The sequence below is a fragment of the Panthera onca genome, chromosome A2 (genome assembly GCF_046562875.1).
Source record: "Panthera onca isolate mPanOnc1 chromosome A2, mPanOnc1 haplotype 2, whole genome shotgun sequence".
Classification (NCBI taxonomy): Eukaryota; Metazoa; Chordata; class Mammalia; order Carnivora; family Felidae; genus Panthera; species Panthera onca.
The window spans coordinates 51,771,439-51,786,755 of NC_138340.1; the positions used below are offsets into that span (position 1 = coordinate 51,771,439).

The following is a 15,317-nucleotide window of genomic DNA, read 5'->3' on the forward strand; positions in this document are numbered from 1 at the left end:
TGAATCATTATAATATACATCTGAAACCAATATAACACTACATTAATAAAAAAGTAATAGGAAAAAAAGTAGGACAATAATCTGAGAATAAAGGCCAGTACTTAAAATGAATAAACTTAAAAAAAAAATGCACCGTGTTGTTTTTTTTTCCTTTCTTGATTTGCTTTAGACTGGCTTTAGGTCTTAGCGCCTTACCTCTGCTGCGGACAGACAGGAGAAAAACCAACCAAATCCAAGGGATAAACAAGGAGCACCATGAGGGGAAAGGCACCAGTGAGCTTCAGCCACGACCGGTGCAAGGCCCCGCCCACCCGCTCCTACCACACTCACGGTACCTGAGGAGTCGTGGCCTGTGTGCTCATGTGTCTTCTCCCAGGTGCCATTCTCCTCTTTCCAGATAATGACTTTCCGGTCATAGGAGCAGGATGCCAGGATGTTCCCATACATGGGGTGGGCCCAGGCCACTTGCCACACAGGACCCTCGTGACTGCAAGGGGAGAGGATCAGAGGCGGCTCACATGGGCCACAGGAACCTGCGGTGCTCTGCCAGCCACTACTTTGGACCCAACTGAATGCCTTCCTTGATAGGCAGATACAGTATCTTAGGACAGAGCCACCTAAGAATTTTATAAGGGAGAACTATAGGATGTCACCGCCAAAAGGGACCTTTGTTGGGACGTGAAAGAGGTCACAGAGGCTTTGAAAGCAAGTCAGGACTCTAAGTTAGCCTCTTTGTTCCTACACGGCAGAACCTCCCTCCCTCATCCCGCAGTGCAGCCGACACCACTTACACCTGCCATCATCAGGAGAAACCTCTCAGTCTATTCATTTGTGCACTGATCAATCTAGGGTTTGCACCCACAAATACTCAGGAAGTATTTACAGAGTGAACTGCTACTCATCCTTCCACAATGGCTAAGTCTTGAGTATCTGTTTCATATTTTTCACTCTTCTTCTAATTTGTTCAAGGGCATGTCTCTGCTCTTCTGATCTTATGCATTCACCTGGTAAGTACTATCTGAGCACACACGCAGTGCTAGACTCTACTAGGACCGTCTCTAAGGTGCAGGGAAGGGTGGGCACCAAGCACAAAGAAGCGGCACGGCAGAGGTGATGGCCCAGGCTCTTTCACACCCACTCGCCATTCACTAGCTGCTTGACTTTAGGCAAGGGCCATGCCCTTTCTACGGCTTAGTCTCCCAATGGAGATATGAGCAAGGCTTCTTTCATACCGTGCTCATGAGGGGAAATATTGGTGATAACTCACATATAAAGCTTGGAACAGTGCTGGGCACAAGAAAAGAAAAAACCACTCATGCCTGTTAGTTGGTACTGCTGTTCCTTGTTCACTCCTCTACCCCACTCAAAGTGTCCTCCTCCCTCTGGCTGGGACAATTCCCAGTCCCCACAAAGGAGCTGCCAAGCAAACTCACAGAAGACTCAAATGTCCTACAACTAGCATAGTTTTAACTGAGGCAAAAAAAAAGAAAGGGTGTGTGGATTTTTTATTCCTGTAATATTGCACATCTTTTGAACCTAAGAAAAACAGGGCAGAAAGGACTGAGTAACAGCAGACGTGCCCGCTTCTGCTAGAGCTGGCAGCCAGGCACCTCTCTGTGCAGCCATGGGCTGCTGCTGGCCAGGGAAAGTAGCATGTGACCCCTTACTCAATTTTTGACACTCAGGAAGAGGGGAACTTCTAGGCCCATCTCCCCAGAAGGCTACTTAGTTATGCCTTTTTTTTTTTATATAGAAAACTTAAAAAAAATTTTTAATGTTCATTTGCTTATTTTTAAGAGAGAGAAAGAGCATGAGTGGGGGAGGAGCAGAGAGAGAGGGAGACACAGAATCCAAAGCAGGTTCCAGGCTCTAAGATGTCAGCACAGAGCCCGATGCGGGGCTTGAACTCACGAACTGTGAGATTATGACCTGAGGCAAAGTCGGACGCTTAACCAGCTGAGTCACCCAGGCGCCCCAAGTTATGCCTTCTTTAATTAACAAACGTGTAATGAGCCCCTATCTGTCAGGGGTTCTTAATTTCTTCTGTGCAGTCTGGTGAAGGAAATGGTTGCTCCCTTTTCAGAATAATGGATACAACAAGCTAGGATTATAAAGGAAATCTAATTATACTACAATACGGTTAGTGAAATGTTAAAGAACGATTTATAATACAGTGATACGTGTACTTCTCAGTTAGCACATTAATAAACTCTAGTGGCAAGTCTAATAGCCACTCTTAGTTCAGAGTAGTGATGAGTGTCAGTGCTACTCTGAGACAGCTACAACTGTAATGTGATATGAAACCATGTGTGTCTTCTACTGGTAATAAAGTTACAGGTGCTCTGACTTCTGTGGTTTCCAGCCTACCTCCAAGGTTGAAGGAAATGCTAAATATCTGAGTCACTGAAAATAAAGATGTGATTTTTTTCCCTCAGCCCCAGTTCACCAAGCCCTGAATTCTATACACAGAACACTGGAGATCCATGGAATCCAGGTCAAGAACTCCCATTTATTTGAAAGGCAATGGAATGAGGGAAAGCAGAAGTGTGGCCACAAAAACCAGCCAGGATCTCAAGAATCTCAATAGGGAGATGAAATATGGCCCTTTGTAGCAACGTGGATGGAACTGGAGAGTGTTATGCTAAGTGAAATAAGCCATACAGAGAAAGACAGATACCATATGGTTTCACTCTTATGTGGATCCTGAGAAACTTAACAGGAACCCATGGGGGAGGGGAAGGAAAAAAAAAAAAAAAAAGAGGTTAGAGTGGGAGAGAGCCAAAGCATAAGAGACTTAAAAACTGAGAGCAAACTGAGGACTGATGGGGGGTGGGAGGGAGGGGAGAATGGGTGGTGGGTATTGAGGAGGGTACCTGTTGGGATGAGCACTGGGTGTTGTATGGAAACCAATTTGACAATAAATTTCATATTTAAAAAAAAAAAAAAAGAATCTCAGTAGGGAGAGAATAAATCAAACATTTGTAAATATTACTGAATATCTGCCATGGGTAAATAGGCAAATTTATGGGATTTATATAATTACTAATGCATTTTTACATTAACATTATTCTTACATTTCTGCCTTTCAGGGCCACTTTAGATCAAGTTGGCTAAACAAAGGAAGGTCATTTCCCACTTTTAAAGGCAGCAGTAGCTATTGAAAGCACGTGGTGAGCAGGCCCTGCCTGGGAGGAGGCAGCATCAGCCCATTTTGAGGGTGAGCAGGTGAAGGCCTTGCCCAAGGTCTTCTAGTGAGTATCTGGGTGGCAAAGTTGGGATTTATTCCTGGATCCATCAGCCCGGGATGTCTGCTGAGGGCAGTCACTTGGCTGGGACCTGGGTGTTCTCTCTGCTAACTGCACCATGGGGCTCCTCTGATCTGTGTTCTTAGCTTTTCCTGCCATTCTTGAGAAGCCCAACCATTCTCTGAGACCTTGCCCAGGTGTGGCTGCACTCACCCCCTGAGGTCGGCGATGAGGATTTGTCCTCCATTTCGCACATCGAAGATTTTGACGGACCTGTCTGATGAGCAGGTTGCCAGGCGGGTGCCATAGTAGTCCATCTGGGCATCGTGCTGCAAAGGGAGGATAGCTCAGGAAGCCTGCAGGCTGGGCGGGTGGGGGTGGGGTAGTCACCAGGACAGTCTAGTTTGGACCAAAATTTACCTGAAATTAACCTCAAAGCAGCATCACTATCAGGCAACAAGCCAGCATCCCGACATTCCCATTTCTCTGACAGGCACTGTCTTTCTGAAGGGACAAGAAAAACCATACCTAGCTGCTTTGAGACCCTTTACAGACACGGGAAAGTCCTTTCCATCCTATTCTGTAGGGTGGGTATGGGAGACAAAACGCTGACTGGCTAGCCTCCCTCTTCTTCCTTCGTCAGGCCCCACCATGTTCTGAGGCTCTGTGGGCTACCGGGGAGGATACGTGGAGGTTCAGCTCAGCCCCAGAACCCAGGGCTAATGCTGATCCAAAGGAACAGCCTAAGACTGCCTGTAGTCCCCAGTGAGGTCCTCCAAAATGCACATTGGGCCTGGACACAAGGTTCTATTCAGACATTTGGGCTCCTTCCTCCAACCATGGCCTTGGATCCTTTGTGGACCTTTGTTCCTGGATTTTTACTAGACCTTTTTCCTAGTAGTAGGCCCAGTACCCCAGACTCTTCACCAATGCCTTAAATGTCACTAGTCCCACCGATGAACGGACCTTCTGGATGCTAACTGTCCATCCAGACCTAGGGCTGGTCCCTGCCCACAGCTCTTGTCTCCCTGGTTCCTCTGAGGTGCAAGGATGAGGCTTTGCCCCACTGAACATCCTGGTCCTTTCTGTTTGTTGCCTATTCCAAGGTACCTTCTTCAGTTGTCTCATTTTGGGGGTTTTAGGAACTATCAGCTATCATTCTTATGGTATTCAGGAGCAATTCCACTTTTTCAACAGAAGCATTCTGTCTGCTTCAACATTCTTTCCCCACCTCTCTCTCTACCTGAGGAAAACGTCCTGATTCTTCTTTGGAAGTCACCCCCTCAACTCTTCTAGGTCTTGGCTTCTTGGAAGGCAGGCAATGCAAGTATTAAGATAGATTTCTTGGACACTTCTCTTGCAGAGTGCCATCACACACTTCAACAGGAAGTAGGGCATAATACCTACAGACTTAAATCCTATCTCTTTACCTTACCTGTTTTGCAACCTTGGAAAAATGACATAATCTCCTTAAACCTGTTTCCTTCTCTTTAAACGGGGCTAATGGTGGCATCTGCTTTAAGAGTTGTTATGAAGGGTAAATGAGATACTGAATGAAAGTATTTAGTATGAGTCTGACAGTAAGTGAACATGCAAACATTAGTCATTACTACTATGCCTCATCTGCTTCTCAAATCTAACCTACCCAAGCAGGTAGCATATCCATTATTTTCCCCATTTTACCTATGGGGAAATCAGTGCTGGCCCAGAAAAGTTAAGAAATTGGTGGGAGTCTCAGACTGCATTTTCTTACCCAAGGTACCATGCTGTCTCCAAGGAGGTGTGGTCTTACAGCTAGACCAACACATGACTGCATCCAAAAAAGATATACAACCACCGTGAGACCAGGCAACATCTCAGAAGCCCAAAAGCAATTGCTGGTGAGGTTGTGAGGGCAGGGAGGAAATGCTGTAAGCTTACTGAACAGGGTCTTGCTCAAAGGCTGGGCCTGGACTGCTTGGCCCTGCATGAAGGAGAGTCTGCATCTTTGCTGCTAGAGACTTTAATCTCTGGACCTTCTCCACTGCCCTGTCCTCTGATACCGAGCCCCGTGTTTGCCTCTCAGGAAATGCCCTGAGTTAATGAGTTCTGGTTCAAAGGGCTTTGCCCGGCCCACTGTCTGTGGTAGTCCTACCTTGGCTCTGCTTTGGGCTTTCGCGGTAAATGCTCTCTGCCTTTGTACTGAGTAACCTTCCTATTCTCTCTTCTTTCAGCCCTCTTTGCTATGGGGCTAAGAAGTAGCAGTAGGAGGAAGGCATGTGGGAAAACCATTGTTAGACCTTCGCACCTACGCAGCCTTCATCTCAGAGCAGGTTGCTCTGTTGCCTAAAGACTGAGGGCCTTGAGCTATAAACAATTCCCAGGTTCCTCCCACTATAGAGTGACCAGAATGTCAGAGTCCTGCCAATGTGGCAGCCACTTCTGGGAGAATAACCATATCCTGAGGTTACAGCCTCACTAAAGGGTGCAAAGCCACACTGGATTTATGGATGATCAACAGAAATGCTCCCCTGCATTGAAATGCACACCTGCACAGTGCGTGAGGGAAGGCTAAAGGAATACTTACAATCATGTCCTCATGGGAGGTGTCCACAGTGTTAATTACCGATACCTAAAACCAAAGATACAGTTGGTAAATCAACAGATGGCAGTTAGAATGCAAATTAAATCTATCAGTCATCTCTAAAGTTCTTGCCTGCATTTGTTCATTCATTCACTAAACATTTAGTTTCAGTATGTTCTTTTTGCCAAGAAATGGAGATATAATGAGTAAGAAGTATTTCTTGGGGCACCTGGGTGGCTCAGTTAAGCACCTTACTCTTGATTTCGGCTCAGGTCATGACCTACAGTAAGTTGGAGCCCCACGTCAGGCTCTGTGCTGCTGGTGTGCAACAGCTTAGGACTCTCTATGGGCACGTGCTCTCTCCCTCTCAAAATAAATATTTTAAAAAATGAAGAAAAGAAGTATTTCTTGCCCCAAGAATGTTGCACATAATTAACCCTGACATGCAAAGATAAGTACTTTAACGGTAATTTACATGTACCGTAGCAGCCTGAGGGGCTGGTGGTGGTAGACATGAACTGGGGGTCAGATGATGAGAAATTTGCCAGGTGGCACAGGGGAAAAAAGGAAAGTCCAAGCAGAGGGACTAATATGAGCAAAAGTGGGGGGAATGGCAACCAGTCCTGGCTACGTTTGAGGGTAAAGAGGCACCCTGGGGGAGCTATGGCTGTTGTTCCCTTCCTGGATGACAGAGTTTCTGACGTTACAGGCAGTTTTTTACATAACAGAGTTAATACCTAAGATTTGGAGAGCCGATTCAAGTTTCTCCTGAAGCTGCTCCCTGGTCCACCACCTGTGACAGATCCTAGTCCCTCACTTACTGGGATCCAGGGTTGAGCAGCTTATAGGGCTGGAACACAGAGGCCATGGTCATCACCCTCCCATTCACTCTTTGAGGTCCAGCTCAAATTATGCCCCTGTTCTTGAAGATTCCAAGATTCCCCAACTTGCTGGACTCCTCTATCTTAAGCACTTAATGTCTACAACACTTCACATCGTTTCTTTCTTTTTTTTTAGTTTATTTATTTTTGAGAGAGAGCGCAAGCACACAAGCAGGTAAGGGGCAGAGAGAGAAAGGGAGAATCTGAAGCAGACTCCTGGCTCCGAGCTGTCAGCACAGAGCCTGATGCGGGGCTTGAGTCCACAAACCTTGAGATCATGACCTGAGCTGAAATCGGACGCTTAACCAACTGAGTCACCCAGGTGCCCCCACTTTACACCCTTTTCTTCTCTTAACACAAGATGAACTCCCTGGACCAGGGTCTGTGTCGTCCACAGTTCTGAATCTTTTCAAATCACCCAAGCACAGTGCTTTGCAACCAAAAGGAACCCAGTGACTGCTTGCTCAATGAATAAATGAACAAAACCAGACAACTTTACTTTGCTCAACCACTATTTAAATTCTTGGGACAGAAAAGGACTGTAAGGGAGGTTTCAGTTTGGAACTGTATTTCTTTTTCCTTTCTTTCTTTCCTTCCTTCCTTCTTGAGAAAGAGAGCAAGCGAGCAAGCAGGAGAGGGCAGAGGAATAGAGACAGAGCATCCCAAGCAAGCTCCACGCCCAGTGTGCAGCCTGCCTTGAGGCTTGATCTCATGACCATGAGATCCTGAGAGGAAACCAAGAGTTGGATGCTTCACCAACGGAGCTGCCGAGGCACCCTGGAACTGGTACATCTTACCACCTCTCCCATTTCATTTTTTTCTGGTACAAGCCCTGAAGGTATAAAGTCTGATTTGACTTTTTGGAAAAGTGGAGACTGGAAAAGGACAGTTGCAGAGCAGTTCAAAAGGTACATAACAAGTAAGCACCAGTTTTCTCATCAAATTCTAGGCTCCCTAATAAGCAGACCTCTAAGATCTGCAAAGGCAAGTATGGAAGATGAAGATTCTCTTACTCTTGCCAAGCCGTCTAGATTACAAAGTACTCTCTCAGATGCACCGGGAAGGACAAAGGGCAGGATTAATTGGAGCCATCTGATAACTAAGGAAATGAAGAAACCCAGAAGAGAGAGCATTAGCCAAAGTCAAAGAGCTAGTTAAAGGCGGAGCTGGAAAAACAGCCCCACCTGTTAATTCTCAGCGCACAAAGCTTTCCACCTGACCAGGCTGTCTATCTACAATATAAAGTAGTTGTTATACTGACTTCCCTAAATCAGCAGCTGAGGGCTAAGCAGAGTCAGGAACAAAGTTTACTGGTAGGTTTGCCCCAGGTCACCAAAGGGCCTCAGGAATAACTAGCATTTATTTTTAACCACCCTCACCCACCAGCCAGGATTGGTGGGAACCGCACTTCTGAAGAAGTGACTTTTTCTTTTTTTTTAAGCTCTTTTCTAAAAAAAGGTCCTTCTTCCTGAGCACCTCACATTGTCTGGTCCTTGTTAAGTAGTAAGAGGCAGCCCTTAAAACAATTCAGTTCTTCCCAATCGGCTGAAGAGTTAAAATTTCATTTAGAGAGTGCTGAGTATCAGAACATGAGCGATTCTACTCAGCAGCTGAAGAATGAGGGGCCAAAAGAGATGATTAAGGTCAAACCCTGCAGACCAAGAACTAAACCCAGTGTCCTGACTTCTGGTGTGTCCAAGCACACCCATTTTCCTGAGAGCACTGGTTTACTGTATTCCCCCTACTCTGTGCCAGTCTCCAGCGACATGATTTTATTCATTAGTTACCATTCAGTCATTCACTCAAAGAGTAAATGTGGAATGACTGTACGCTGGATGCCAGAGATTTAAAAAATCGAGCCCCTACCCTCAGTCATTTAAAAGCTCATCCTCACACCAGTTTCTTGAAGCGCCCATCGTACTTTCCGGCCCTACACCAACAACTGTTCCGCATACATCTCTGCTGGGAGTGGTGGTAGGTGGTGGAAAGGACTGGTTAAGAGGGTTCGAATCTCAGCTCTGCCACTTACCATTGGTGTAAGAGGCTTCACCTCTCCGAACCTCAAGCTTCCTCATGCGTAAAGTGTCGATAATAACAGCACCTATTTTGCAGGGCTGTTAGCAGGCGGAGATTATGGACAACGCTTGGAACTTACTAAGGGCTCAGGATACAGTAGCACCTACGGTGTTCTGGGTTTTGTTTTCATTTGTTGGGGGAAGAGAAAAAAAAAAAAAAGAAAAAAGAAAGAGCAAGAGACGCGGCAGCAACGCGGTCCGCATAGTTCCAAGAGGTTCTAAGGCCTCCCTCTGGCCTGCCCCTCCGAAAGGTTCCGAGGGGCAGGACCAGAGCCCCGCAAACCTCGAAGCGGTGAAGGGGAGCTGAATGGCCCCGGTCTGGGGCTTGAACCTCAGCAAGGTAGTGGAACCCGGGAGGGTCGCATCCCCGGACCCCACACTCACCATGCCTGCGACGGTGGGCAGCTCCCGGTCTCGGACGTGGCAGCTCCCGGCGGCGCCCCCGAACAGCTCACTTCCGGCGCCGGGCTGGCCGGCAGTCGGGCCGTGGCTCTAGAGCCTCCGGGTAGCAACGCGCTCCGCTCTTACGAAAGGTCCGTGCCTTTTCCGGGCCTTACCCCGCCCTCCCAAGGCCGCTCCCCTTCTGCGTGCGGAGCGCACGAGACCAAAGGGGTGGGGCTCTGGTTTCCAAGGCCCGGCTCATCCTCGGCCTTTTGGAATCCGCAACTGTAGCAGGTCTTCTCTTCCGAAGAGCCCTTGCCTTTTGCTGGGATCCGTACACGAAAGGAAGGATTCATAACTACAGCTTCACCTCCCTCCCTGCAGGTTCTGGGTCCAACCGGCCTTAGGATGAACATCGTAGGAGAGTAATTTTGGGGGTAGTGGGTAGACTGGTCCTAGTGCTTTCTTGTTAGTCCCTCCTCAGGACCCAAAGCTGGGACCGGAGGCAATGAAGGCCAGGGGATGCCAGTTACCAGAGGTTGAGCCCTCTCACCCTGCCCTCTCCAAGCCATGGGAGGAACCAACGCCTCCAAACTGCCCCTTCCCCACAGTCCTGGGATCCTGTGAATCTGGTCCATCAGGTGGATACCCCAGGCAGGGAGGGATCTCAGCTAGGCTCTTGCGGCTACAGCCCAGTACCTAAACCCCAGTATCCCCAACCCCTAGGTCCCGGGCTTCCTACAAGCACAATGAAAATGCAGTACTGCTGGACAGAGCCCGGGAGCTCCCCTCAGCCACACATGGTCAGGCAGCCCTGGACCTCTCATGGCGTTAATGAGTCCAGTGACCTAGGGTGGAGTCTAGGCTCCCCTTGTGTAAGTCACAATCCCTCAGTTTCTGTCTTGACACTAGATGGAAGAATTCTAGCTGGCGATGGTCACTGCTGGAGAGAAGATGTTAAGGCTCAAAGAGTGTGACAGACCTAGAGCATCAAGGAACTTTGGAGCAGGGGCCAAAGTTGTGTGGTGTTAAAGAGTTAAGTGCTGGGCCTCCAAGCAGTGGCTCATCCTTCCGCCCCCACCCCAGATTTCAAGATTATTTCCCTCTAATGGAGAAATATTGCAGGGATGTTGGCGGTGGAGCTAAGGGACAAAGGGGGCAGGGCGCTTGGGTCTCCTGTTCTTCAAGGGACAAGCCCTGGCCTTCAGTCTATAGCTGCACCACTGATTCTCTGGGTGCATCATTTCTCTCTGAGCCTTGTTTTTCTCGAGTGGAAAATGGGGACGATGACATTTTTGATATAATACAAATAATATAGTTGTTATTAAAGGAATTCCCTGGTGTAGGCATTGAAGCTGGAGAGATTGTGGATTTGGGACAAGCAATGCAATTGTTTCTTATTCATTAAGGTATTTGCTGGTAGGACTGAAGCACACTGTAATATAGAAGTTTTGAGTGCCAATTCTGGCATCATGACCACTTGGATCACTTGTGTATCTTCTCCTTTCTAGGTGGGAGAAGCACTCTCTCTGAGGTGCTGTCTTCTCTTCTGTTAGGTGGAAATTATAATACCTACGCTGAAGGTTGATGTTGGGAGTAAATGGACCCTGGGATGTGAAACTGTTTGGAAGTTGAATGGGCTCATGGTGCTTGATCTGGAGATCAGTTCTCCCTGAGAAAGGCTGGCCTTTAGTGTGTGTGTGTGTGTGTGTGTGTGTGTGTTGGTGGGGGGAGGTGTGCATGTGCAACCCTCAACCTTTGGACCAACATTGAGACCATCTCTTGGTCTGGGCACATTCTTGTTTTCTGCTAATGCTTAGCAGAGGTTTGCACAGTTCAGATTCTTAGGGTGCCAGGCTCCCTTCTGCCTCCCCCATCCCCAGTAAGGGATGCCACCTACATCCTCTGTCCATACCTCCTGTCACCTCCCTCCAGTTGATCCTGGACTGGCCTCAAATCAGGCCATTCTTAGCTTTCCCCCATTTGTGCCCCTACCTCCCAGACCCTCTGTCCCCAAATCTCTTCCTCCTTCTCCTGAGGCCTCTTCCCCCAAAGTCTTTCTTTTTGGGACTGCTCACTGTTCTTCATGAAAGGCAGGTTAAACTTATCTCCCTCAAATGGTGGATGTTTGAAAGGTGTGGCCTGATGGAAGGAGAGAGACACCCACTGAGCTATGCACCCTTGGGCAAAGTGCCTTTCCCTCCCAGAGACTCAGTTTTCCCGAGTTCAAATCCACAGAGGACGAAGACCCAGCTGTCCTGCGGAAAAAGGCCTTGTGATGTGTACCGTGTCTGTGTTTCCACGTGTGCATTTATTGTTATTGCTCAGTATAGTGTTGAAAAGGCAGACAAATCCCATTAATTACAAAGAGCACAAGCCAGAGATACAGAGAAATAAAGAGTGTACAATAAGAGCACAGTCACTTCCCAGCCCCAATTGCCCCAGAGCCCCCCGGAGCCCGGGCAGCTCGTGGAAGCTGGAACGGCACCATTTCCTCGCTACTCTGTTATAAAATATGTGCACACAAGAGTTAGCAAAGTGTGGTGACCCCCGAGAGGAAAGGTCCGGAGGGAGAGCACCACAGGCGTTACAAAACAGACTTCGGGGGCTGAGAAGGTCCCAGAGCAGCCTCAAAGGTCTTGTGTTTGGTGGAGGGGGTGATGGCTGATGCCCAGGTCCTGGGATCCCTTTCCCTGTACTTGGGTGAGTAGGATCTCTACATCACAATCAGAAGAGCTTGCTTCAGAACTTGGACAAGACCTGGGGATTTTTCTGCTGTTGTTTGATTTAGGCCTTGGCTCTAGAAGACCCAAAGCCTTCAAGAAATGCACCCCTCCCATCTTCTGATGGGATCTCGGACACTAGGGAGAGAGTTTTGGGTAGGAGGCACGTCACAGTGCACCTAGCTGACAGCCTCCTGTAAGTAGAGCAAGAATGGGCAGAGGGTAAGGGTGGCGTGAAGGTCCAGGAAAGAAATGGCTGCATCCCAGAGGACCTATCATACAACCACTGAGAAAACTTTGGACAAAGAACAGGAAGTGAACTCCCTCCCCACCCCCCCCCCCCCAAAAAAAAAAGCAGTTCAGGAAAGGGGGATGGGAATAAATGTGTCTCCAGGAGGAGGATAAGAAATACAAACAAATGGGCCATACATCAGGTAGCTCCAGGTCTGGGAGAGAGCCTTCTTTCTCTTCTGGACTGGGGCAGGTGGAGGGTCCACCCCAGCACAACCAAGGGGGGGTGACTTTGGGTCCCAAACTGAGATTGGGAGGGGACTTGGTGGCCTCTCCTGTTGACACCCTTGCTTAGGGTATAGATGAGATGTTGTTGGGGGGAACATCCGGCCTCCCCCCAAGATTTAGGACACTCCTTTTGTTTCTCCTTTGAGACACTCTATTTAGCGACCCTGAGTGAACAGTGCTTACAATGGCAGGAAGATGTTTGCACGTAGAATGACAGGGCCTAGTATATGGGGTGGGGGAAGGGCTGGGGCTGGAAGAAGACTTGGCAACATTTTAAAGTTTACTTAAAAGAACAGCTGTGAGACAGTAACCAGCAAGTTTTGTTTTAAAAAAGAGAGAGAGAAGGGTATTTATCCTATCACATGATTAAACATATAAAGCGACAGTAAGTAAAACTGTATGGCTGGTGCCAGATGAGACACCCAGATAAGGGAACAGAAGAGAAATTCCAGAAATAGGCCCACATCTATATACACCATCAGTAGGTGGTACGGGGTGGGGGTGGGGGGGGGCATTTCAACATGGCTGTGAAGAGTGGCTACTCCAGGGGTAAGCCACCCAGGCTGAGACAGGTCCAGAGTCCTCGGCCCAGTACCATTGTTGCCACTGGTCTGGTCTCAAAAGCAGGGTACCCTCCCTCTTGTCAACTCTGTGCTCCAGTTGGGACAAAGGAGGAAGGGGCCAGGGTGAGGTGAGGTGGTGGGAGCAATCGAGGCTGCTTCTGAGTTAGGGAAAGTGCTGCCTGTGTGGCAGGGAGGAGACATTTCCTCCCTGCCCACCTTCAAAAGTGGGTGATTCTCCAGCATCAGGGGTCACTCACTGGGCCCCTCGCTCTTCTCTCATCTGTTTGGGAGAGACAAATTGCTGAACTTAGACTTCAGAATGAATCTGCTACCTTCTCCTGGAGCCCTTGTCCAGAGGACAGAAAAGAAGCTATGTGGATGGTGCAGTCCCAAACTAGAAAAAAATATACATTACAGAATATATATTTACTGTGTTCTGTTTGATTTTGTTTTTTTCCCTTTTTTTTTTAAAACCACAGACATTTCAGAATCACACTGCGGCAGTAAGAAGAGTCAGCGATCGAAGCATAACCATTGCATAGTATTAAATGAACAGAGACGGTGAGTTCTTTATTTACAGTTATTGTCTAGATAAAAAAATTCATAAAAACAGATGAATGGTCATAAATTATTTACCCCCTAATGGGGTGGACTGCCAAACGTACCCCATGCTGCTAGATATAGGACGCAGAGTGCAAGCTTTATGTACTACAGTGAGTTTGGACAAACCAATCATTTCCTCTGTGTGTGTGTGTGTGTGTGTGTGTGTGTCTGTGTGAGCATCCATCATTCCTGACAAGAAAAGACCAACGCTAATGTCGGGTGTCCTCCGTTACTTCCGCTGCTCCCTGTTCTCCAAGCTAGGCTCCACTCAGAGAAACCCCTCCTGTTTTTCCCTGTGTCCTGGCTCCAAATAAACAGGGAGCATGGGTGTGCAAGCACAGCTTTCCTGGTGTCGTGGAATGAGGTCATGGACACAAGATTGGAACAAAGAAGGTGGGGAGATGGAAAACCTTGAGAAAGGAAGCTACAAAAAAACACCGTGTTCCAAGGCTGCTCCATGTTTTACATGTGCGGGTCTCTACTTTCTCGGCAGGCGAGCAGTGGGCTGGCTTTTTGTGGTGTTTGTATTGGAATCCAGTAAGCATATCTGAGGGCTGGTCACCCCTTTGGGGATGCAGTTTCCTCTGCTGGGTACATTCAGAGATATTCCTTCACGACAATCAGGTGATGCTCTCGCACACGGAAGGTCCTCCTTCCAGGAAGGTTTTGCCAGGTGGGATGGGCTGACTTGGGATCCCAAACCCTCAGGTTTCTTCACAGCCACCCAGACGTAGGCCCTCCCAGCTGACTATGGCTCTTTTCCCGAGTGGCTCTCATCTTGTTTGTGGAAGAATTCTCTGGGCCTGGAGAAGGGAAGGGCCGAGCTGACACAGAGCAACTGTGGGAAAGGTCAGTATGAGGAATGAATTTTGCAAGCGAGGTGGAAAAGTGTTTGGTTTTCCTCGAAGCATGGGACGTCATCGATCATGGTATTCAAAATGTCTTTTGCACTGTACAAGTTTATGGAAAAAGATTGTATGCTGAAAAGTCTCAAAGCAAACTTTGTATTAAATACAAAAGTTCTTTTATGAAAAAAGCTGATACCCACAAAGTGCTTAGCAGTTAAGAGGCTGACGTACAATTAAATAAGCTCTCATTAAGTGGGATTACTAGTGCTGTTATTGTCTTGGGGGGAAAATAACCACCTTTTCTCACCTGTGATACTGTAGGGTTTCAGAATGGCTTTCTGTCTGGGAAAGCGAGACTTGCTGTCAAAAGGCTACAGTATATATTGCGACTACAGGAAGACAATTTGGTTTAAAAATCACACTGAATACATCTCAATATACACATCATAAGGTTCGTTCGGATCTAAATAGTGCAGAGAAAAAGGCTACTCTTCTTCAAAAATAAAAATAAAAATAAAAGCAGCAGGCCTTAATGATCCTCATCCAGTATGCCAACAGCTTATATGCTGCAATTTATAAGTAAATAAACCTCTAAATTACTAAAAAAAAAAATCAACACAGTAGCATTTATAATATTGCAACACTACCTCAATCTCTGTACAGACAGTGCCAAAGAGAACCTTTTTTTTGAAATGCTCTTAGTAAACTCAAGCGAGTTTCATCGAGAGAAAAGTCTTCAACCAGAGCTTGGCGGACCCCATCATCCTCCTCGGGCCGGGCCGGCCGTTAGTGCTGCAAACCTAGGAAGCCTTCTCTCCTCCTCTCCCTGTGTCTACGGAGCACGAGCACGGTGTTAACCCACTCCGGATGGACACTCAGTAGCATTTGGCGTCTGCCTGAGCCTCCCGCGGTAGTG

General features: G+C 47.6%; 1 protein-coding gene across 2 annotated transcripts in view; it reads right to left on the reverse strand.

The window, feature by feature from the left end:
* The window catches only part of SEC13 (SEC13 homolog, nuclear pore and COPII component), a 35,252-nt gene extending 25,979 nt beyond the window's left edge, over positions 1-9,273 (reverse strand). The window contains exons 1-4 of one of the 2 annotated variants that reach the window (XM_060631763.3): positions 9,149-9,273; positions 5,812-5,856; positions 3,459-3,574; positions 336-487 (exon numbers count right to left, since the gene is read on the reverse strand). In XM_060631763.3, coding sequence (XP_060487746.1) covers positions 336-487; positions 3,459-3,574; positions 5,812-5,856; positions 9,149-9,151 — 316 coding nt within the window. In that variant the 5' untranslated portion in view covers positions 9,152-9,273. Of the gene's footprint in view, positions 1-335; positions 488-3,458; positions 3,575-5,811; positions 5,857-8,718; positions 8,856-9,148 lie in introns of those variants that run through there. The other variant, XM_081794990.1, reaches the window with a different exon arrangement.
* Between the last annotated feature and the right edge of the window lie 6,044 nt (positions 9,274-15,317).